This window comes from Macrobrachium nipponense, chromosome 1, assembly GCF_015104395.2.
Source record: "Macrobrachium nipponense isolate FS-2020 chromosome 1, ASM1510439v2, whole genome shotgun sequence".
In the NCBI taxonomy this organism is placed as follows: domain Eukaryota; kingdom Metazoa; phylum Arthropoda; class Malacostraca; order Decapoda; family Palaemonidae; genus Macrobrachium; species Macrobrachium nipponense.
The window spans coordinates 87,503,003-87,527,424 of NC_087200.1; the positions used below are offsets into that span (position 1 = coordinate 87,503,003).

At 41.0% G+C, this 24,422-nt stretch overlaps 1 protein-coding gene across 3 annotated transcripts in view; it reads right to left on the reverse strand.

Annotated features, from left to right (window-relative positions):
- Nucleotides 1-24,422, reverse strand: part of LOC135219438 (uncharacterized) — a 208,948-nt gene that overhangs the window by 19,023 nt on the left and 165,503 nt on the right. For 2 of the 3 annotated variants that reach the window (XM_064256214.1, XM_064256215.1), the window contains exon 7: nt 18,986-19,188. In XM_064256214.1, coding sequence (XP_064112284.1) covers nt 18,986-19,188 — 203 coding nt within the window. Of the gene's footprint in view, nt 1-5,888; nt 7,448-18,985; nt 19,189-24,422 lie in introns of those variants that run through there. The other variant, XM_064256216.1, reaches the window with a different exon arrangement.

A 24,422-nucleotide genomic window follows, 5' to 3' on the forward strand; every position in this document is an offset into this window, starting at 1 on the left:
AGATGACAGCAGCCGACTCCTCGCGACAAAAATTTGGTTCGATAGGCGAAAAGCCTCTGGGAGAAGTAGTCTGCAGTTGTCTACTAGCGTCGACACCAGTTGGCCAAGTCGAAACAGAGGGGATACCCGTCGGCAAAGAAAATGGAACTTGTAAGAGAGTCGGAGAAGATTCGTTGACACTCAACTGTACTACTTCGTCCGAATGCGTCTCAAGCGGCTTGGAAACGATCTCAGACAACACATCTTTAGAGAGTAAAGCATTTAGAATAGCATTTAGAACAGCAGAATCTGTAACCATAGAAGGAAGAGAAAGAGAGACAGCAGAGTCCACCTGAGACTCTCCTACAGTAGAAGACCTAGGAATAGCAGAGAAAGATTTAGAATGAGACGTAGAAGCAGATGAAATAAGTTCAACAATTGATTGAGTCAATGTAAAAGAATTAGAACAACCCGCTACGGGGATATCATTATTAATAATAAATCTAAATTCTTACTCTTGTAGGTTCTAGAAACCTCATTGCTAGCTCTAGATGAAGGCGATGTCGAAATATTGTGCAAAGACTTACGCCTACCGAAACGATCTTTCGGCGAACGCGTTAAGCGTGACTGCGCGTGAGAGCGTGAAAAGGGAGAGGTAGGAGTCGGAGGGCACAGAACCCCATCGCCACGAGAACCGACCCGGTTCCCTGGCAGCGGACTTTTCCAACTGTCGCAGGGCAGTCCTAGGCTCGGGCTACATACGCCCGAGGGCACCGACACCTTACCTCTACAAGGGGAACGCGAAAAAGAACGTTCCCTATGGAGGGACTCAGAACGGTTTGTTATCATAAATTCAGTTAAACTTTTAACGGAATCTAAAATAAGACTTACATCCTGTTCAAGTTTCTCGATACGCTTTTCCTGAACCAAAAGGGGAGTGGAAGTCGGAGCTACAGAGGAAACGCTAGCACTATCATTATCAGAATTAGGCATAGTATAAGAAAAAACTGTAGTTTGAGTAGGGGTAATAGCAGACGAAGGCTCAACAGGAATGGGAGAAAACGTAGTTTTTTGCCCTGACCTAATTAACTGCTTCCCTTCTTTTCCTATTTCTATTACTACTTTTGAGCATAATATCCTTAGGCCAATCTTTGCATTCCTCACACCTAATCTCTATATCACACTCTGTACCCCTGCAGCTGGTACAAACATTATGTTGATCTATCTCAAATTTAGGCATTCTTGTTACACAATAATCATTCCTACATAACCTAATATTGGTTGACTTGCTTCCGGTGGAAGACATCCTAAGATGATTAAATTTACAGTACCGTGATTGAAGAAAAACAGCCAAGATTCACCAAATACCAACATACGCCTATACCTACTGGCGGCAAGGAGAATTTTGACTAGAGCTAAAACATTCGAACACACTTGGTGGAGAACAGGTGAAACTAGACAGTCTTCCGGGTCAGCCAAGCGATCGTTTTTTCTTTTGTTTTAAATGCCGACACGCCTATCGGCATGGAGATATGAGCTAACTTTAACAGTAGGTAAGATTCATCTCAAATAATATATAATGAGGAGAGCTTGACAAGATTGACAAGGAGGACCATGCAGATCATCAAAAGCTTTATGCTGTATATATTCTAAATAACAAAATCAAAGGCATACTACTGTTGATTTACTTTTGTAGTATGTATTCTTATTTTCCGAGACATTCAAACATTTTGAAATACAAATCATTATTGGATACTGTATTAATCTTTATAGCAGTATGAACGATATTTCTTTTGTTACATTCAATTACTAGCTTGCAGACTTTGACTAAACTAAGTGTTTCTTCCTTGCATACTATCAGAATGCAACAAATTTGAATCCTATTTTAAATAACTCTTTCCCATCTTGTTGCGGTTTCGATTCTATGGTTCCAGAGCATTTACAAGCAAATTTCAGGTAATTGCTGTTGCATGTTCACAATTCTTGCATGGATTATTTACTTCTCTAACAGAGGAATAAACAAAATTATCACAGATTAGCTCCTGGGGCCTATCTAGAGAGAAGCAATGCTGATACAACTACTAAGCACCTCTCTACTGTCACGATGACATCAAACACTGTGGGCCCCATTTGACATGAGAATTTCATCTCACTAAGAGAAAATCAGACACGACACATTTTCTGGTGTCAACCTGTGTCGGCCGATGAAAAATCCCTGTAACTCCTTTTTCTAGTATAAATAACTATAATATACCAGAGAAAAAGCTAACATGGTTATGCTGAGGTTACTACCCCCAGCGCGATCACCCCAAGGGTGTCGGTATAGTAAGGGGCGCTGTGTTACCACAAACCACAGGTCTTCTGCCATTTAGAAGGCTCCCTTCAAAATCCCTCTCTTTGGTGGGAGCCGTTACAACGAAGTCCCACCACCCGTCTTCGCTCGCCACTACTACTACTACCCACACGCTACTCTTCATTCCTGTATATAGAGCCGTGCGCTTCAGTACAAGAATTTTGCTATTGTCTTGCTATTGTGTTTGACGCTGATTGAAATTCATTATGAGTGCCCAATCTTCTGCTGCTTCGAAGTTGAGTACCCCAATTTGGTTTTTTATCATATTTAAGTTATTTTAAGTATGCTTTCAGTCCAGGCTCCTCAAAATATGAGTTGAGGGTGCCTAATAAGCTTAAATGCATGTTTTTCTCGTTATAGCGATTTAGGTCTATAAATGACTTTGCTGATACGATCGGGGAAAATTGCCCATTACGAATGGGAATTTAAGTGATACTATGGGCTACATAGATTAGTACTAGATATTAAGAGATAACTCCTATGCACCTTGTGATATATTGTTATATTTAGACTAATAAATACCCTAAGTAATGGTATTATGTGCATAGCCTACCTGGATAACCTCCTGACCAGGTTGGACCACTTCAATCGCGACGAGCCACGGCCAGTCAGCGAAAGATCTAGGCTACGTAGCCTAGGAGTGGATCCACTTTGGATCAGGGGTAGAGCCGAGCAACATGAACACTTACTGACAAACCTCTAATCTCATAGATTGAATAAAGGATATTATTTCGATAATATCTTTACTATATTATCTCTGGAGCCTTGGCGAACAGAGAATGCTTTTATCGGAATGATTAGAGGCAGGGTAGAAGAATAATAGTACTCGAAGTTCGGCATTGCCGGAATTCAGACTGAATTATTCCTAGCTTCGGCAATTATAGAGGTACGCCATGTCCTTTCCCCGACATCGACGAAGTTCGGTGTATCATTACAAGCATGCCTCTGAACGGAATTCTCAATTTATACTATTACACTTTAAAGTTTGTAAGTAATAATAATAGGTCGGTACCGGAATATTTTGGCAACGAAGTATTTCGCCGACTGAAGTAAACCCGGTGTAACCAGAATCAAGGTTTTATTCAGTAAACAATTCCACTACAGTAGTACACTGCAAATAAAAAAACACGTTGTTGAACACAGACATAAACATAAATAAACACTTGAGTTAACTAAGAAGGTACATAAATCACACTCCTTATGAAAGACAGTTTAACCAAGAATATACACAAAGCATATAACATACAAAGGGGCATCATAAGTAACATATACAAAGAATCAAGCATTGTACCATAATCTGGCGAGTCTACAGCTGTAATACGAGACACGTCAGCAAGGAACCACAGAAGTAAACAAAAGCTATAGACCACTAATATGAAACAGGTTTATTTTTACCACATTCTTCCCTTCTCAGTTAAGTTCACTTGGAGTAATCCTGAAGGTACTTTGGAGGTTGCCTCACTCTCTCTGACCTTCGAAGTGGAGGAGGTGAGGCTACCTGTTGAGGGACTGTACGGGATTCCTGAAGAGTGTCATGCTGAGAAGCAATATCCACATGGGAGAGACCGTGTGCAATCTCCTGAGGAGCATTTGCAACCGACAATTACTCAGGAACCTCGGACTGAGATACAGGAACCCCAGCATCTGTACTTTCACGGTTGTCACTAGCCATAGGAGCAAGATGTCTTAATGAAACCGTAGTCACCCTACCATCTGGAAGCTTCACATGAGCATACTCGGGGTTCGCCTCTACGATTTCAACCTCATCCACTAAGGGGTTGTTCTTGCTGTATCTTACATGACGTCTCAGGAGAGCAGGCCCTCCTGGATGAGCCAAGTAGGACACGATTGGCAGTGGTGGACCTTCTACTATGCAGGAAAAGGCGCTCATGAGGAGTACAGTTCGTGGAAGTGCACAACAAGGAGCGTATACAATGGAGAGCATCTGGGAGAACAGTTTCCCACTGAGACACATCAAGGTTCCTTGTCTTAAGGGCTAATGTCAGAGTTTTCCATATAATTCCGTTATATTTTTCAGCCTGACCATTCCCTTTAGGGTTATAAGGTGTAGTGCGACTGGTAGCAACACCTTTCTTCATCAGGAAATCCTTCAGCTCTTCAGACATAAAACATGCACCCCTGTCAGTGTGGATGTACGCTGGCATGCCAAACAAAGCAAAAAGTTGCACCAAACAACTGATGACAGTTCTAGTGGTCATATCTGCACAAGGGAAAACAAACGGGAACCTTGAAAATTCATCCACAACAGTGAGGAGGTACTTGTTTCTAGATTGAGAGGGAACTGGGCCTTTGAAATCTAAGTTCAACCTCTCGAAAGGCTGGGTTGCTTTGATCAGTTGTCCCGAGGATTTGATGAATCGAGGTTTGAGCTCTAAACACACTTGGCAAGAGGTGGTAATTTTCCTCACTTCTTCTACCGAGTAAGGTAGATTCCGCCCCCGGACAAAATGCATCATGCGAGATATCCCAGGGTGACATAGGATTTCATGAAGTTCTCGGAGTTTATCAGAAGTAGTGGCACCACAGATGCGGGAGAGAGCATCAGCTGGTATGTTTTCTGTTCCTGGACGGTATACTATGTCATAGTGAAAACATGAGAGTTCAACTCGCCACCTTGCTATTTTGTCATTCTTTATTTTACTGTTTGATTTAGAGTCAAACATAAACTTTACACTACGTTGGTCAGTGATGAGCTTGAAGTGGTGTCCAATTAAGTAGTGTCTCCACTTCCTCAATGCCTCCACTATGGCATAAGCTTCCTTTTCCACTGAGGAATATGTCCTTGTTCACTGCGAGTGAGAGTGCGGGAAAAGAAAGCCACTGGGCGATCATTCTGCGTCAGAGTAGCTGCTATCGCATGATCAGAGGCGTCCGTTTCCACAGTGAAAAGAGAGGAGGGATCAATGGCCGTTACCACCGCACTAGCAATGTCTTTCTTCAAGTTCCCGAGAGCTAGCAGTGCTTCAGTGGACAAAGGAAAACCATTGGCTTGTGTGAGAGGGCGGATTTTCTCGAAAATTTTGGTATCCATCTTGAGTAATGTGCAAGCAATCCCATGGTCATGCGAAGAGAAGCTGCATCTTTAGGGGGTGAAAGATTCCACAGTGGTTGCAAGCGTTCCTGGATCGGGTTTGATTTCCCCATCCGTTACTGAATACCCAAGTAATCTAATGGATCTGACTTTGAAGTCACACTTGTTGTGGTTTAGAGTGAGATTGTACTCCTCAGCCACCTTCAAAAACCTCCATAAATTCTGGTCATGCTCCTCCTCTGTCTCACCACACACAGTAACATTGTCAACATAAGCAAAAGTAACCTCTTACTTTTTCTTTCTTAAGGATTTCGTCAAGCACACGTTGAAAAGCTGCTACTCCATTTTTCACTCCAAATGGAATGCGACTGAACTCATAAAGTTTGCCCCAGCTTCAAATGCAGTGTATGGTCTCTTCTTCTCTTATTGCAACCTGATGGTAAGCACTTTCAGATCTAAGGTACTGAACACCTTGTACCGTGCAATGTTGTTCGCCATCTCATCGATATTTGGCAGGGGGTAGGCATCAAGCTCGGTGAACCTGTTTATGGTACGAGAGTAATCTATAACCATCCTCCTTTTCTGATTCTCCCCTGATGTCACCAGCACTTGAGCCCTCCAAGGAGAATTACTAGGCCTTATTATTCCTTCCGACATCATACGCTCAGTCTCGGCTTCAATGAACTTCTTGTCACTCAAGGAGTATAATCTTGACTTATTAGCCACTGGTTTACAATTTGGTGTCAGGTTCTTGAAAAGGAAAGGAGGGGTCACCTTAACAACACCTAGTGAACATATCTTCAAGGGAGGTTTTTCTCCTCCAAAATCCATTTCCAGACCAGAATGTTTCCTCAGGAAGTCATGCCCTAGTATCACATCACTACATAAGCTTTGTAACACCTTGAGTTCAACACCGTGATAAGTCTCTCCTAGCAACTCCAAGTCCACAGTGCACAGACCTAAGATGTTTGAGGACAGGGATTCATCAGCCATAGAGACTTTTCCATGCTCTGGAGACATAGTTAGTTTGTTTAGGTCCACTACATCATGACGCACAAAGCTGTCTGAACTCCCAGTATCAATAAAGGCACTGACAGAGCTACCATTAAGCTTGAGAGGTGTTATGGATTTTTCAAGACACTTAATGGAGGCCCCCACTATTGAAGATAGCATTGCTGCGGAATATTTTGGGCTAGAAGAGCCACTCACCTGTTTCACAGAGCGGCATACCCTAGCATAATGCCCTTGCTTCTTACATTACAAACACACTGCGTCTTTAGCAGGACACTGAGTCCGGGGATGCCGGTTGTTCCCACAAAAAAAAACATCGAGCACCAGAAGTAGCAGCAGAAACAGACTCACTGTTATTTTCAGCACTAGATGATTCCTCCTCTCGACTCACTGCTGACACAGCAGCATTGACAGGTTCTGCTGAAGAGTAGGAGGCTGAATGCTTCTGGGCCATTTCCAGAGTGCGGGCCTGTTCATAAGCAGTATTTAGGTTCAGTGTCCTATTCTCCAACAGACGCTGGCGTATTGCACACGAGACCAAACCATTAATGAAGGCATCCCGAACATAACTGTCACACGCTTCCTCCGCAGTTACACTTTTGAATTGGCAGTCCTTAGCAAGTAGCTTCAGTGCCTGCAGGAACTGATCCAGGGACTCACCTGAGTTTTGCCTGCGAGTGGCAAGTAAATGTCTGGCAAATATTTCATTCTTTGGTTTCACGTACAAAGATGTCAGAACCTCTTCAGCCTTCTCATAAGTCTCACACTCAGAAATAAAGTCATACACACTAGGAGCCACATAGTTAGTGAGAAGAACCAGTTTGTCAAGCGTAGGGGTAGTCAGCTGCACTGCTTGAACGAAGTTTGTAAATGTCCTCAGCCAGTGTGTCCACTCCTTGGTGGCCTGGGCAGAGTCAGGGTCCACCTCGAACCGGGGAGGGCGTAGAAGCCGTTCCATGGCGATTGAATTGTTTTACTGAATAAATTGAAGTAAACCCGGTGTAACCAGAATCAAGGTTTTATTCAGTAAACAATTCCACTACAGTAGTACACTGCAAATAAAAAAACACGTTGTTGAACACAGACATAAACATAAATAAACACTTGAGTTAACTAAGAAGGTACATAAATCACACTCCTTATGGAAGACAGTTTAACCAAGAAATATACACAGCATATAACATACAAAGGGGCATCATAAGTAACATATACAAAGAATCAAGCATTGTACCATAATCTGGCGAGTCTACAGCTGTAATACGAGACACGTTAGCAAGGAACCACAAAAGTAAACAAAAGCTATAGACCACTAATATGAAACAGGTTTATTTTTACCACACCGACAACTTAGATAAGTATACAATTATAAGCCTCATTAAGTTAAGCCACTTAATAATAATAAGTCGGTACCGGAATATTTCGGCAACGAAGTATTTCGCCGACAACCTAGATAAGAATACATTTTCTAGAAAAATTGAAGCATTGAAGAATATACGTCAGTACGGAATATTTCGGGAACGAAATATTCCGCTGACAAACACGCCATAAAACTTACGAGTTTTACGACCTAGTTGTTTATAATTAGTATTAGGTCGACCACGGAATATTTCGGCGACGAAATATTTCTTCGACAACTATAACCAATAATAAACTTACGAGTTTATAAGTTAGTTTACAGATTGTAAATAACTAGTACTACAATGATACCGGAATGTTTCGGCAATGAAATATTTCGCCAATAGAATAAAATGCATGATTTTTCTAGAAAATACCTGACTGCATGCCTAGACGGAATATTTCGGCAACGAAATATTTCGTTGACAATTTAGCAACAAACCACCAAAGGGAAGAAAACTCATTGAGTTTTTTCACATTACAGGTGGTCCGTTGCCAGGCTGAGGGATGCCACGCATCATTGGGGAATTCGTACAGCCACGTAGTGTGCCGTTCGCACGCCAATTATGCAATGCCCTTAGACAACTACGTGGTCTGGCACCCAGACGCCTGTACCGTCTGTTACGAACTGGTCTTGATCATGACTAACGAACAGGTAAGGACTTTTCGAAATTGTCTTACATATATTAAGGGATATAGTAATACAAATCCATAAATTATTCAACGAATCCGCCACTAAAACGAAGATTAACTTACAGGCGGATAAGGCAACCCTCCATGATACCAGGGTGTCCCTTCGCAAATGGGTGGGGGGTTTCGGCAAAAACGCGCCTAAAGGTCAGCCTTACGTTTTGGATGCTGGCCTATGCGCCATGATTTTTTCGGGCGCCACTTTAACAACGGCGGTGCCCAGGGAGATTGCCGAACCCCTCATCGAAGCTATACGTGAGGAGACGACATCCACCTTGGAGGAGCAGCAGGAATTGACGGACGATGTAGCGGCGATCAACATCAACGTCGAGCCCATGGTCATGGAGGAACAGGTAGGTGGGGAGGTAAGTGGGGCGAGTTCCCATCCCAGTCCTTCTCCTTCCCTTACTTCTCTTCCATCCTTAAGTGTTTTACGAAACCCATTAAAGAACAAGGAATACTGTCAGTTATCCCTAAAGTCAAGAAGACTTTAAAGAAAAGCAAGTCTGTTCCGCCAGCGGCGAAGGAGTTGTCTTCGGTGTCACAGCCGTCGACATCATCCATCACTCAGCCTGCTGCCATAAATCCTTCTCCTACCGAAGGTACAGGGTCAGTCTCAAGGGCGGCGGAAGAGTCATTCGACCCTGAATCCTTCACTAACCAGTTGTTAGCAAGGGTTAGTGGAGTAATAGATCAGAGGCTAGATGCACGCCTCGGGCCAACACCGGACATCGGTGTTGAAGAAACACAATCTATCTCTACCGTCCAAGAAGGTCAAAGAGATAGTAAAAGCTACAAAACGCTTTGTCAAAAACAGACGGTCATCTCGAAGGGAACAGGAGAGGATCCTAGGCTCCCTTCAATTCGCATCAGTGACAGATGTTTTATTGAAAACCAGATTAAAGGATATCAATCAGGTTTGGAGATCAAGAGCAAATCTCAAATTCAGAGACAAAGTTTCAAGAATTCCAGATATTCTGAAAAAGAGACTTATTCCATGGACGAAACAACGGAACCTATCCAAATCAGTTCCGCTACAATTTCCTCCCCCATCTCTGATCATCCACACAGATGCATCCCTGAGCGGTTGGGGGGGATATTCACCCCTCAAGAAAGTTCAAGGAACATGGTCAGAAACATTCCGTCAATTCCACATCAATGTATTGGAAGCGATGGCAAAGTTCTTGACATTGAGAAAATTACAACCGTCCAAGAAGATCCACATTCGAATCGTATCGGACAGCTTTACAGTCGTCCATTGCATAAACAGAAGAGGGTCCAAATCCAACAAATTGAATCATGTAATGATAGCAATATTCCTATTAGCGGAAAAGAACCACTGGCATCTGTCAGCAATTCATCTGGCAGGAGTAAGGAATGTAGTAACAGACTCCCTGTCCAGAATGACCCCACTAGAATCAGAATGGTCACTGGACAACAATTCATTCAAATGGATTACGAATCAGATTCCGGGACTCCAGGTAGACCTCTTTGCCTTGGAGTCCAACCACAAGCTAGCCTGCTATGTAGCTCCCAACTTAGACAATAATGCCTTCGCGATCGATGCAATGTCTCTAGATTGGAACAAATGGGAGAGAATTTATCTTTTTCCTCCAGTGAACCTCCTCTTGAAGGTACTACACAAGCTACGATCATTCAGAGGCCAGCTGGCACTAGTGGCACCCAACTGGCCAAAGAGCAATTGGTATCCACTTATCATGGAGATGAAACTCAAACCCCAGAAGATTCCATCCCCGAACTTAACACAGATAGTACAAACGCAAACTGTGTCAGCTTCCTCAAGAATTCTGAATGCCCTAACTTTATGGACTTCATGAAGTTTGCGGCACAAAAAGAAGCAAACATAGATCCATTAAATATTCTATTTGTAGAATCGGATAAACGAGATTCTACAATTAGACAGTATGATTCCGCAGTGAAGAAACTGGCTATATTTTTGAATGAAATTAATGTACAAGAAATGGATACGAATCTTACAATTTCTTTCTTTAGATCATTACATGAGAAAGGCTTAGCTGCCAGCACTATTACCACAGTTAAATCTGCCCTATGAAAGATTTTTCAAATAGGTTTCAATATTAATTTAACAGACACATACTTTTCCTCTATTCCAAAAGCATGTGCACGCTTGAGACCGGTCAACCGTCCCCAATCAATATCATGGTTCTTAAACGATGTTCTTAAACTAGCATCAGACTTAGACAATAATAACTGTTCTTATTCAGCACTACTAAGAAAAACATTATTTTTAGTAGCTCTGGCCTCTGGAGCTAGAATTTCTGAATTGTCAGCCCTTTCTAGAAATCCAGGACATGTGGAATTCCTCCAATCTGGGAAAGTTTTACTTTCACCAGATAGACAATTTTTAGCAAAAAATGAGGATCCACAGAATAGGTGGACTCCTTGGGAAATTATTCCTCTTCCAGAAGATAAATCATTATGTCCTGTTCATACACTTAAAACCTTTATGACCAGAACATCTCAAATAACAACGGGCCCTCTTTTTATTAGAGAAAAAGGGGGCACAATAACTTTAAGAGGAATTAGGCAACAGATACTTTACTTTATTAAACAAGCCAATCCGGATTCAGTCCCACATGTCCATGATATCCGAGCAGTTGCCACCTCAACTAATTATTTTCAAAACATGAAGTTTGAAGACCTAAAAAAGTACACAACTTGGAAGTCTCCAGCAGTGTTCAAGCGCCACTATCTTATAAAATTACAGGCCCTAAAATTTTCAGCAGTGGCAGCTGGTACTGCGGTGGTTCCCGAAGAACAGACTGACGGTTCTCCTTAGAAACTTTTGAATACAACTATTCCTTTGACTATCTCCCTTTGCATGACCCTTCTACCTGCATGACTCGCTCACACTCCCCACCATACTTTTTTCCGGACCGGGCTAAACGCTTGTTATTGACCCCGCTACCGGATTAGTGTATAAGATTGCACATATGTATATAATTATTATTGGTATTAAGTACTAATATAGAATTAGTATAATGCTTTGATTGGTCTGTATGACATATAATCGTGACCAATGAGTTATCAATATGTATAATTTCAGTATTTGAACAAGTTAATAATGTCTTGGTTAAGTGTATATTAACCCTTAAACGCCGGAGCAGTAGATAAAAAATTGTCTCCCGTGTGCCGGAGGGGTTTCGGAGTGAGCGCAGAAGCGGAAAAAATATTTTTTCAAAAAATCACAGCTCACTTAGTTTTCAAGATTAAGAGTTCATTTTTGGCTCCTTTTTTTGTCATTGCCTGAAGTTTAGTATGCAACCATCAGAAATAAAAAAAATTATCATTATCATATATAAATAATGCAATATATGATAGGCGCAAAAAAAACGAAAAATTTCATATAATTAATGTATTCAAATCGCGCTGTGCGCAAAATGGTTAAAGGTAACAAGTTACTTTTTTTCCTTGTAATGTACACTAAATTACGATCATTTTGGTATATAACACATTGTAAAACGATAAAAGCAACACAGAGAAAATATTATCACAAAAGGATGCATGAATTCGTAACGCGCGGACGAAAAAAAATATTTTTCTTAAAAATTCCCCATAAATCGAAATATTGTTATAGAGACTTGGAATTTGTTTTAAAGTGAAGATAAATGATGGAATATTACTAGCCTGTAAGAGTTTTAGCTTACAAATGCAGTTTTCGACCATTTCGGACGAGTTAAAGTTGACCAAATGTCGAATTTTTTTAATAAATTTTTTTTATATGCAAAAATTTCAAAAATGAGAAATGCTACAACCTTCAAATATTTTTTGTTATATTGTGCATGTTTTTGTGCACATTTTCATATATAAAACTCTATAAAAAGCCTAATATGAAAAGGCACAAATATTAGGAGAATGTGACCTACGCATTTCAGAGATTTTCGGCCGAGAATCGGCGCGCGGAGGGGAGAAAATAGTTTTTTTTCAAAAATTCACCATAAATCTAAATATTGTTCTAGAGACTTGCACTTTGTTTTAAAGTGAAGATAAATGATTGAATATTACTAGACTGTAAGATTTTTATGTTACAAATACGTTTTTCGACCATTTCGGTTGAGTCAAAGTTGACCGATCATAGTTTTTTTCCTATTTATCGTACTTTTTATGGAAATATTTCAAAAATGAGAAATGCTACAACCTTCATATATTTTTTGTTATATTTTGCATGTTTTTGCGCACATTTTCATATATAAAACACTATAAAAAGCCTAATATGAAAAGGCACAAATATTAGGAGAATGTGACCTACGCATTTCAGAGATTTTTCGGGGCCGAGAATCGGCGCGCACGGAATAAAAGTTTTTTTTTCAAAAATTCACTATAAATCTAAATATTGTTCTAGAGACTTGCAATTTGTTTTAAAGTGAAGATAAATGATTGAATATTACTAGCCTGTAAGATTTTTATGTTACAAATACGTTTTTCGACCATTTCGGTTGAGTCAAAGTTGACCGATCGTAGTTTTTTTCCTATATATCGTACTTTTTATGCAAATATTTCAAAAATGAGAAATGCTACAACCTTCAAATGTTTTTTGTTATATTGTGCATGTTTTTGCACACATTTTCATATATAAAACTCTATAAAAAGCCTAATATGAAAAGGCACAAATATTAGGAGAATGTGACCTACGCATTTCGGAGATTTTCGGCAGAGAATCGGCGCGCATGGAATAATGAGAAATGCTACAACCTTCAAATATTTTTTGTTATATTGTGCATGTTTTTGCGCAAATTTTCATATATAAAACTCTATAAAAAGCCTAATATGAAAAGGCACAAATATTAGGAGAATGTGACCTACGCATTTCAGAGATTTTCGGCCGAGAATCGGCGCGTGGAGGGGAGAAAATAGTTTTTTTTCAAAAATTCACTATAAATCTAAATATTGTTCTAGAGACTTGCAATTTATTTTAAAGTGAAGATAAATGATTGAATATTACTAGACTGTAAGATTTTTGTTACAAATACGTTTTTCGACCATTTCGGTTGAGTCAAAGTTGACCGATCGTAGTTTTTTTCCTATTTATCGTACTTTTTATGCAAATATTTCAAAAATGAGAAATGCTACAACCTTCAAATATTTTTTGTTATATTGTGCATGTTTTTGCGCACATTTTCATATATAAAACTCTATAAAAAGCCTAATTTGAAAAGCACAAATATTAGGAGAATGTGACCTACGCATTTCAGAGATTTTTGGCCGAGAATCGGCGAGCGGAGGGAATAAAATAGTTTTTTTTTCAAAAATTCACCATAAATCTAAATATTGTTCTAGAGACTTGCAATTTGTTCTAAAGTGAATATAAATGATTGAATATTACTAGACTGTAAGATTTTTATGTTACAAATACGTTTTTCGACCATTTCGGTTGGGTCAAAGTTGACCGATCGTAGTTTTTTTCCTATTTATCGTACTTTTTATGCAAATATTTCAAAAATGAGAAATGCTACAACCTTCAAATATTTTTTGTTATATTGTGCATGTTTTTGCGCACATTTTCATATATAAAACTCTATAAAAAGCCTAATATGAAAAGGCACAAATATTAGGAGAATGTGACCTACGCATTTCGGAGATTTTCGGCCGAGAATCGGCGCGCACGGAATAAAATAGTTTTTTTCAAAAATTCACTATAAATCTAAATATTGTTCTAGAGACTTGCAATTTGTTTTAAAGTGAAGATAAATGATTGAATATTACTAGACTGTAAGATTTGTACGTTACAAATGCGTTTTTTGACCATTTCGGTTGGGTCAAATTTGACCGATCGTAGTTTTTTCCTATTTATCGTACTTTTTATGCAAATATTTCAAAAATGAGAAATGCTACAAACTTCAAAACATTTTTTGTTATATTGTGCATGTTTTTGCGTACATTTTCATATATAAAACTCTATAAAAAGCCTAATATGACGAGGTACAGGTGGAGGAGGGAGACGCGCGCCCTTACTGCTGATGGACCCGGCGGCCCCGTGCGCCCTCCGCTGTCGGTTTAGGGGGCGCACTCCAATACGTGACCTTAGTGTGGTACTTACGGTCACAGTCCCCTATCCTGCAAAGAGCAACTTTGCAGAGACGACAGAAGAACCGGGTGTCTCTCCTTCTGCCATTCATATGGCACACCCGGCACCGTTTCTGCCTTCGCCCTTCTAAGGCTTCCAGTATGTGATCCCCTGGCTGCAGCCGACACACAGGGTCCACTACCCGACGAGAAGCGGTGATGGCGGGCCGGCAGGTCGACCGAAGTTGGCCCTCCTATCTGCCCTTTCCGCTAGGGGCAGATCTGCAGCTCGGGGCAGGGGGTCAGTGATGGAAGGCCACTCATCGGGATCGAAGTTGATGAGGGCATTCCCGGCTACCTCTAGGAACTGTATGTGGGACAACCTCGGAAGATTGTCACTGCGGTACCCACAGTACAGTATGTAGGCATTTTGGAGGGCCAACTGAAGGATGTATTTGAGGAGCTTCTGGGTCCACCTTCTGGTTCTCCTGGCGAAGGGATAATACTGGATGAGCTGATCAAAGAGATCAACTCCTCCCATGTGCCTGTTGTAGTGCCCAATGACGGTAGGCCCCTCGATACGAAACTCCTCAAACACAACTCGGCCCTGTCGACGTGTCTTCTTCCGCTGTACGATCTCTTCTTGGATGGGTTCATGACTCGTCGTAATCATGGGGACGAGTCGGACATCCTTCCAACAGATGACGAAGACAGCACCCTTCAGCCGCCACTCTGTCTCTCTTCTTGCCAGGTGTTGCGGATGACTAGCGTACCTCTTGAGGGAAATCGGGGCCCCACGCACCAACCGAAGGGTACCACCGACGTGCACACCAGCTTCATACAGTTCCTGGGGCAGGGATACCGAGTTATAATAATTATCCATAAACAGGTGATATCCCTGGTTACGGAAACGTCCCACAAGACTGAATACAGTGTCACGCAGCGTGGAGAAGACCCCGGAATACACTGAAAAGTCCACAACGTATCCAGTGTTGGACTCGGTAATAAAAAAAAATTTCACTCCATATTTCTTCGGCTTCTTGGGGTTATACACTTTTATACTAAGACGTCCTTTGTAAGGCATCATCCCCTCATACAAAGAAAGGTTCTTTCCTGGAATCAGGAGATTTCTACACCGATCACGAATGTATTCCAACACTGGGCGGATTAGGATGAGGCGATCACTGTTATTCCGGGGTATGGCCCTTTGGTTGAAGGCGTTGAAATACCTGTCCAATGCCAGGAAATTATCACGGGACATAATGCCAGGCACATTGGGCATACATAAAAAATAATTCCGCCTCCAATATTGCCTGACGTCGGAAGCAGGTGTCATACCAAAATAAATGTGGAGCCCCAAAAAATGCGCCATGTCAATGAGGTTGCAACCCCGCCAGTAATAAGACAAGGTTGTCCATAGTTCATACCGGCAGTACCGAGCGTAGTCCACCGTCTCTTGTACCAGGTATTCCAGCAATTCCCGCGTAAGGAACAGCTGGATGAACCCCAAAGCAGTCAGGGGTACTGGTACGGTGAGCCCAGGGGTTGCCGTGAAGGGGTGCATGTTAGGAGGGGTGGGGTCCTCCGTCCACCCCTCGTTGCTCTCGGAGGACCGACCTTCACCTTGGCTGGCGCAAAGAGCCGACCTTCTACGTGTCCATGAGCGCGCACGCGCACAGGGGCGGGCACGATTTCGCACACTACCCTCCCCCATTGGCCCATCACCCTCACTTAGGCCTTCGCTTTCAGTATCGTCATCCGCGATGAAACCAGACCCCATATCCCCATCCTCCCCCTCCTCAGATTCCCCCTCATATGCACTGAAGCCACTGAATTCGAGCTCACTTTCGGGATGTGAGCCTCGAACGGATATTGGGGGCATATATTCGTCCTCACTGACATCGGGACTGATGTCCTCATCACTTGATGACCATCCGCCATCAAAATGAGGACTTGCGACATGTTCCCGATCAAGCTCCGAAAGATATTCGTCTATGTCCCTTGGTTGGAGGCCTCCCAAATGCCTACGAATGCCCCTAAGGACGCCCACATGCTTCCTAGGGGTAACCAAAGGCATACGATGTGTTCCTGAACCACTTTCATCCACACATGGTCGCACAGAACGGCGTTGAGGCGCGGGGTCATGCTGGGTGCTTGGCCCTTCGCCAGCATCTAAGTCCAAAACGCCTCTTACACGATACCTTCCGACGGGTAAAACGCGCCTTTCGCGGTTCACACGTCGTTGAGACATCTCTACGAATGTCCTGTAGCAACACAAATGTTCAAAGTCTCGCACAAGTTCAGAAAAACACGATTGCGACAAAAGATCTCTCTCGGACGATGCGCCGCTGATGCTGACTGGAGCGAGAAGAAAGCATTTCACGCATGCTCACTTGGGTCACGCTTCTAAACAAAACAACACCTCGATCCGTGAACTCCCAGCATCCCCCAAGGCGCGTGATTCAAAAGTTTTAGGCTGGCAGGCCTATAAGTATTTTTCCGCGAATTTTAAAAACAAATTTTGTATGTCGAAGTAAAATACGTCCAGTTGGAACAGGAGAGACATAAAATGTCGACGTAAAATACGTCCAGTCGGCGTTTAAGGGTTAAGAAATTGTTTCTCACAAATATTGAGTTATTGGTTTAAGTTATAATATTAAGATTAAATAGTAAAACTATTTATAACTCTTTAATCTGAACATCATTAACCTGGTTTTACATATAATTTTATACTAAAAACTTGTATAACATTCTCTGGTATGTTTTCATCGGCCGACACAGGTCGACACCAGAAAAGGGATTTTGACATAGGAAAAATCTATTTCTGGGGGAAGACCTGTGTCGCCCGATGAACCCTAACCCTATTAACATTCTCTTCCCACCCTGACTAATCCAAGTTTATAGAACCAATCAGGAATGAAGAGTAGCGCGTGGGTAGTAGTAGTAGTGGCGAGCGAAGACGGGTGGTGGGACTTCGTTGTAACGGCTCCCACCAAAGAGAGGGATTTTGAAGGGAGCCTTCTAAATGGCAGAAGACCTGTGGTTTGTGGTAACACAGCGCCCCTTACTATACCGACACCCTTGGGGTGATCCCGCTGGGGGTAGTAACCTCAGCATAACCATGTTAGCTTTTTCTCTAGTATATTATAGAGTTATTTATACTAGAAAAATGAGTTACAGGGATTTTTCATCGGGCGACACAGGTCTTCCCCCAGAAATAGATTTTTCCTATGTCAAAATCCCTTAATTCTACATGTAAAGTCTGTCTTCCAACTTCCCCTTCCTTCATTTTTCAGGTGGAATCAAAATCTAATTCAAGTGCAAACTAAGTTCTTTATAAATAGTTTCTCTCAGAAGAAAGAACAGTGAAAGAGAAAAACACGTTAACTATGCATGAAAAGCAAAAATAACAGAAGTCATTTGTAAAATAAGATTTGGACAGCTGCTCCTTCAGTCATGGCAGGGGACTAGAAGAAGATGATGATTTAAAACAAAAGAAAGAATTCAGATAAATTCCCTTAATTCATTTAGGGGCTTCTACTAGACAAGAATCTAGTGTGTCTGGGACATTTTATCAACTATGAAGCAGGCTAAATCACTGTATTATAAATATCAGGTTTGTTGTAAAACAAGTTTCACTAAAATTAAAAAGCTCCAAGACTAACGCCAAGGCCTCATAAGAAATTAATGGATATCTTTTTTATATAAAGTGAAAATCCCTTTTGAGGTACTATTTTCTGACAAATTCCAAAAATTCATGAAAATATGATGCAAAATATTGGAAACTAAAACATTTAAAACAAGATTAATGAACTTGTCTTAATTTTAGCTTTTTGGACATAAAGAATTTCATAATATAACAGGTAAAAAATGCATCAAAGTCTCTTTGGCGCAATCAAGTTTTCTGTATAAGCTTCAGCCCATGAAGCTTTCAGACACAGCCCATTGGTGGCCTGTCATACAAAGTTGCCAGTGCACGATTAAGGCTAACTTTAACCTTGACTAAAATAAAAACTACTGAGGCCAGAGGGCTGCAATTTGGTAAGTTTGATGACTGGGGGGTAGATGATCAACATATCAATTTGCAACCCTTAAGCCTTAGTAGATTTTAAGATCCAAGGGCAAACAGAAAAAATGTGGATGGACAGACAAAGTTATCTCAATAGTTTCTTTTATAAAACATGAATTCCATCTAATATTCCCAAATTACTGTATATAAGATGATACTAATAGTGAATTACAAACTAAGAAACATTCCCAAATTACTGTATATAAGATGATACTAATAGTGAATTACAAACTAAGAAACAATGATTCAGTCATAATTACAGAATAAATGACACAATTTGCTGATGGAAAGTAAGTATTGCTAATGGGAAATAAGTAGGTACCTGTTTCCAAAATATAAATTTACAGGTTTCATAAGCAATCTATAATCTTAATTTTCAAGATTTCCTTACCTTCATCCACTCACACGCTGTTAGTTCTTTCTTGCACATAGTAATACTCTCTGAAGTTGGGCGAAGGTGAACAATAAAGTAAATGTCAGAACAACTGAAATTTGCTCTATGAACATGGCGAAATGACACCATCGACACAAATTCTGCATCTACACCTGTTTCCTCTTTAACTTCTCGCACAGCTGCTGATCGAAGATCTTCTCCTGTTAAAAAATATAGGCTAAATTAACCTTTAATGGATAGATATCCTCATATGAGTACACATAGCAATAAACAGGTTTTGGGTGTTGGACGGATTCACTCATGGTGAGCATCAATATTATGTGGCATCGATTTGAAGGAATCTGGTGGAAAAGAGCTTCCAATACTTCTACGGCCCATAAATTCACTAATGGCAACTTTTAGACTAGCAAAGACCAGGGAAGCAGGCAGCTCATGAGTTCATTATGATCTTGACTTCAAGGATGCATATACATACTACTGACTCTCTCTCTCACATTACTATGTCTATTTATATATTTGCTCATAAATTACCCAAGGGTTGCTGTTGGTTTTAGTTCTTATCTTTTATGATGGTATGTCAGTTATAACTGTAATTTTGCAAAGAAATGTGCAAAGAAATATTAGAAAATATATGTATAATCCAAAAAGTTATTGCATCTTCAATCTCAGTAAATTTACGTAAATATTTTCCAACTAATATATCAGAATTTGTTACTGATTTTAGTTCTTATCTGTTTTAACATAGTATGAGCTGTAACTATAATTTTACAAAATAAAAAAAATTATCTATTAGAAAAAACATGTATATCTTGGTAGAATTTATGATTGTCTTGTAAAAGAGGCCACACAAGAGATTATAAATACGTACAGTAATTTTTGACTCCTCATAAAAGGTAGGCAAAATTTTTTAGAAATTTTTTTCTTACACCTTGTGCATTTGCATACCTTCCTCTTTCCATTGATGTGTTTTTTCCTAAATTGGCTGTCCTCAAAGTTTCCCTGGCCTGGGGTGCTGCATACTGATTTTTTAGCCCAGCTCTTAAGGGTTAATAGAACAACTGAAATTATGTAACTTTTCATAGAAATCATCCCCACACTGTCAAGACGAAAATACAACTTACTATACAGTTATTGCTAAATGATGTGACCCCAGATTGTGCACTATTTACAAAAGGTAATGAGTCATTATATAGTTCTCATCCAAATTTGTTAAGTTTGATATCTTAATTTTTTCATGAGGTATTTTTCACCAATGAGTGACGTACCATAATAAGGGGTGCCTCTAAAAAATAAATCACAAATGCAGTCAATGTGATTATCATCTTTTATTGCTGAATCAAAGATGAGCTAAAAATGCAGAAAATTACTACATCTTCATCTGCTCCAAATTTATAGCAATAGCATCCTTCAACCTATATCTCCACTTTCTACATCCTCAACAATCACTTGCTTGCATTTTCCAGTTTACACATCACCATTCTACACTGCACTGTTCAAATCTATCCTTTTTCCTCCACAGTCAATTACACTTCAGAACGCTCACCCCAATAACAAAGGACAGCATTCTTTCAGATAGCAGTTTAATTTCAAGATCTTTAACAATCCTCTCCTTTTCTACCTTACAACAGCTTTTTTTCAATAAAATACTTGTTCTGATTTACTTCCTTATTTAATCATTATTTTCTGCTTAAGTGCCATACTTCTCCTAATGTATACCCATACACAATCTTCTCTTTTGTCATGCAAGTGCACATCAGATAATTCCCTATCTTCCTTCACTAAATCTCTGCTTCCATTGCAGCATCATTTACAATGCATGGATTCTTCAAGTTTTGCCAGTTTACTCTACATATAAAATATGGTCTTAGTAAAATGGTCCGACCTCTTAAAACCAGCACTCCTGGGATCAGGCTACTTCCAGGCCACAAAAAAATTCTGGATGACATAAATCATCCCTAAAAAAAATCCCTATGTAAACAGTCTTGCCAGCTCATTCCACTTACATATTACTGCAAGATCAAAAGTAGAACAAAACTTATGAATCAGTAGCACGCCCTAAAGATGATAACTTGCAAAGCGTCAAGTTAAATCATCAAAGGGTTAATTTAAATGTGAATTTATGATATTCTAAAAAAAAATCTTATATGGGATGAAATTTAAAGATGTAAGGTTTTATCTGCCGAAAGAATTTTTCTTTTTTCTTCAATACTTTTGGAGATATTAGCATCTGAATAGCGTTAGGGACAAGCTGTGCCGGGCCACCAGGAATGCAATAATTAAAACCTCATTAAAATGTGAATTTATAATACTTTCAAAATGAATCTTATATGGGATGAAATTTAAAGGTGTAAGGTTTTATCTGCCAAAAGTTTTTCTTTTATCTTCAATACTTTTGGAGATATTAGCATCTGCATAGCGTTAGGGACAAGCTGTGCCAGGCCACCAAGAATGCAATAATTAAAACCTCATTAAAATGAAGTTTTCATAATAAAACTAATATTGTAATACTTACCTGAACACCTGAATTAGCCCTGGTCACTGACCAGCCCGAACTATATCCCCACATATTTACCCACTAAGTGGATAATTTTAACTGTCAGCGTTACCAACGCTGCAGGTAAAATCTAGTCAAATGAGTTACCTGTGTTACCATTGGCAACGCTGCCGCAAATACCGCCCACCAGTGGCCTTTCTCCTCAATTGAATCATTCACTATCAAATTGAAGTGGGGAGGAGGGTGGGAATCATTCAGGTGTTCAGGTAAATATTACAATATTAGTTTTATTATGAAAACTTCATATTGCAATACACTCCCTGAACACCTGAATTAGCCCGATTAACAACATTTACTCGGAGGCGGGATCAATCTCATTCAGCCCAACCTGTCCCCGGAATATACGCAGGTAACTCATAAGCAACCTACCATGTATAAAAGCATGTATCCTCACCTAGTTATCTAACTCGGAGGTGAGGATGTTTGCAAAGAAAGTACTTCAACATCAGTGTTGAGTCTAAGGTACTGTCTAAGTCAGAAGTACCTCCCATGTGATAAGCTATACTTCTTATTCATGGAGGTAACAACAAATCATCTCACCTGGTTGTCAAGCTTAGTAGGTGAGGATGTTTGCAAAGAAAGTACTTCAACGTCAGTGTTGAGTCTAAGGTAATATCTGAGTCAGAAGTACCTCCCATGTGATAAGCTATACTTCTTATTCATGGAGGTAAAAACAAATCTCCTCACCTGGTTGTCCAGCTCAGTAGGTGAGGATGCTTGCAGAGGAAGTACCATACCGTCGGTGTCGAGTCCAAGGTACTGCCTGAGTCTGAAGAACCTCCCATGTGGTATTCTATACCTCTCATGTGTGGAGGGGAAATGGTGAACCTCCCATGTGGCTATGTAGCCTCTCATGTATGAAGGAGAAGTTGAGTGTGCAGGACCTTCTGTTCTCTACTGCTCACTGATGTAGATGACTTGTGCTATAGTAGTAGTTATTCCAACATGACCATTGGGATCTGCCTAACCTCAAGGGCCTAAGGGAAAATACTCTCAGTCTAAGCTTGACCAACAGAAACACTAGAGTTCATTAGACTATAACTGCCTCCCTAAACTTCTAACACCATAAAGTTCATTTAGACTATCACTGCCTCCCTAAACTTCTAACACTCTGAAGTTCATTTAGACTATCACTGCCTCCCTAAACTTCTAACACTCTGAAGTTCATTTAGACTATCACTGCCTCCCTAAACTTCTAACACTCTGAAGTTCATTTAGACTATCACTGCCTCCCTAAACTTCTAACACCCTAACTCTACCAAGCCAACTATAAACTGAGTTACCGCAACGACAGGACCCCGAGAGTAACCTCTCTGAAGAAACTGAAATTCCCTAAGGTACGGTGTTGTGAAAAACCACGACTCAAATAACCACCTACACAATCGCCGACAGCGAAACATCCTCCGGGAGCCAAAGGGTAGCCCTCCGCGACACTTTGCGCCCTTGGATTGACTAAGAACCCCTTTCTTATGAGTGTCCGGATAGCGCTGAGGCAATGATTTAACAATAGTCCCTCCTCTCCCTGACAGGAACATAGCATAACCCTCAGAAATGTTAGTCTGGTATGCAAACCCCCTCTAAACCAGTGAAGAGGTTATCAAACAGTCCAGGCTCAGAGAAACACCCATCAACTCTCCCCACATCCACACAGAGTGGGACAAGGCCTCCCACTGGCTGTGAAAGGTGTCTTCCAAATACGAGCCTCATGATCCGTAACCCCTACCACATGAATCAATGAGGGAACCCAATAGAGAAAAACCTCAACTGACTCATAAACTGGAAGCCGGACTCCGGCAGAGGAGTTACTCGCTACCTTAAACAGAAAAGTGATGCTAGCTTAGTCCTTCCCCAGAAAACTGCCAGACTCGCCAAAACCAGACTAGCCTACTTGATGTTTGAGACTGCTGGTTTGGTTGAATACAACGTATCAAACATTACTTGAATTAACTGAGATTCCTCCGGAGCCTGGAATGCGGAAAGAGAGAATGGACAAAGTCCACAATCCGTTATACTCGCTTCCTTCGCCGGAGAAACAAAAACCCACAACTAGCAAACGAGTCTCCCCTCAAAGGTATCTATCCTCTGTCAAACCTGTCCGGACACACCGGAACAGGAAAAAGGAGAAAAACCGAACCCCCCCCACAAGAGCAGCACCCAAGAACCTGGAACCTACAACGCCTGGGTGCTCGATACGAAACGACATACAAGATCCCATCATATCTGAGCCTACCGATCCAATTGCGCAACGATATACCAACAAGAAGATGATAAACTCCTGTGCAAGTCGTACTCGACTGCGCAACCCACACTCCCCCCCAAGACATGATGATGTAACCCTCCTGTCTGACCACTGTCCAGGCCCTCAGAAGAGCGAAGCCGAACTGTCACTAGTTCCGCGAAACCTGTAAGAGTTAGGTACTCAAAGGCGCATACCCTCCCTACCCAGTGATGATAACGCTACACCTGAACCGAATATACCTTGGGCTTGGCGATGAACGCCCACCCATGCAAGTCACTCCCATACTGTTGCGCCAAACGTGTATCAACCAAGACGATGACCTAACCTTGAACCAGTCTCACTTAACTGTGAAACTCCGCACTCACCAGTGACAATGACACGAGACCGGGACGACAATAGGCGAGCCACACACCTAAGAGCGAAGAGGTCGCAAAACGCGATCCAACTAACCCCCGTTACCAATACTAAACCTAGACTGGAGTCCGGAGCAAGTGAGGGAAAGAAGTACCCCCAGTAGACAAGAAATCAAAGTCGAACCCACCTTGAAAACCCTTCAAGGTGGAACCGAAAAACAGCAGGAAAAAGTTGAGAAAATAAGGAGAGAGAGGTCACTACGAGTAACCAACGGAGCACCTAGCGCT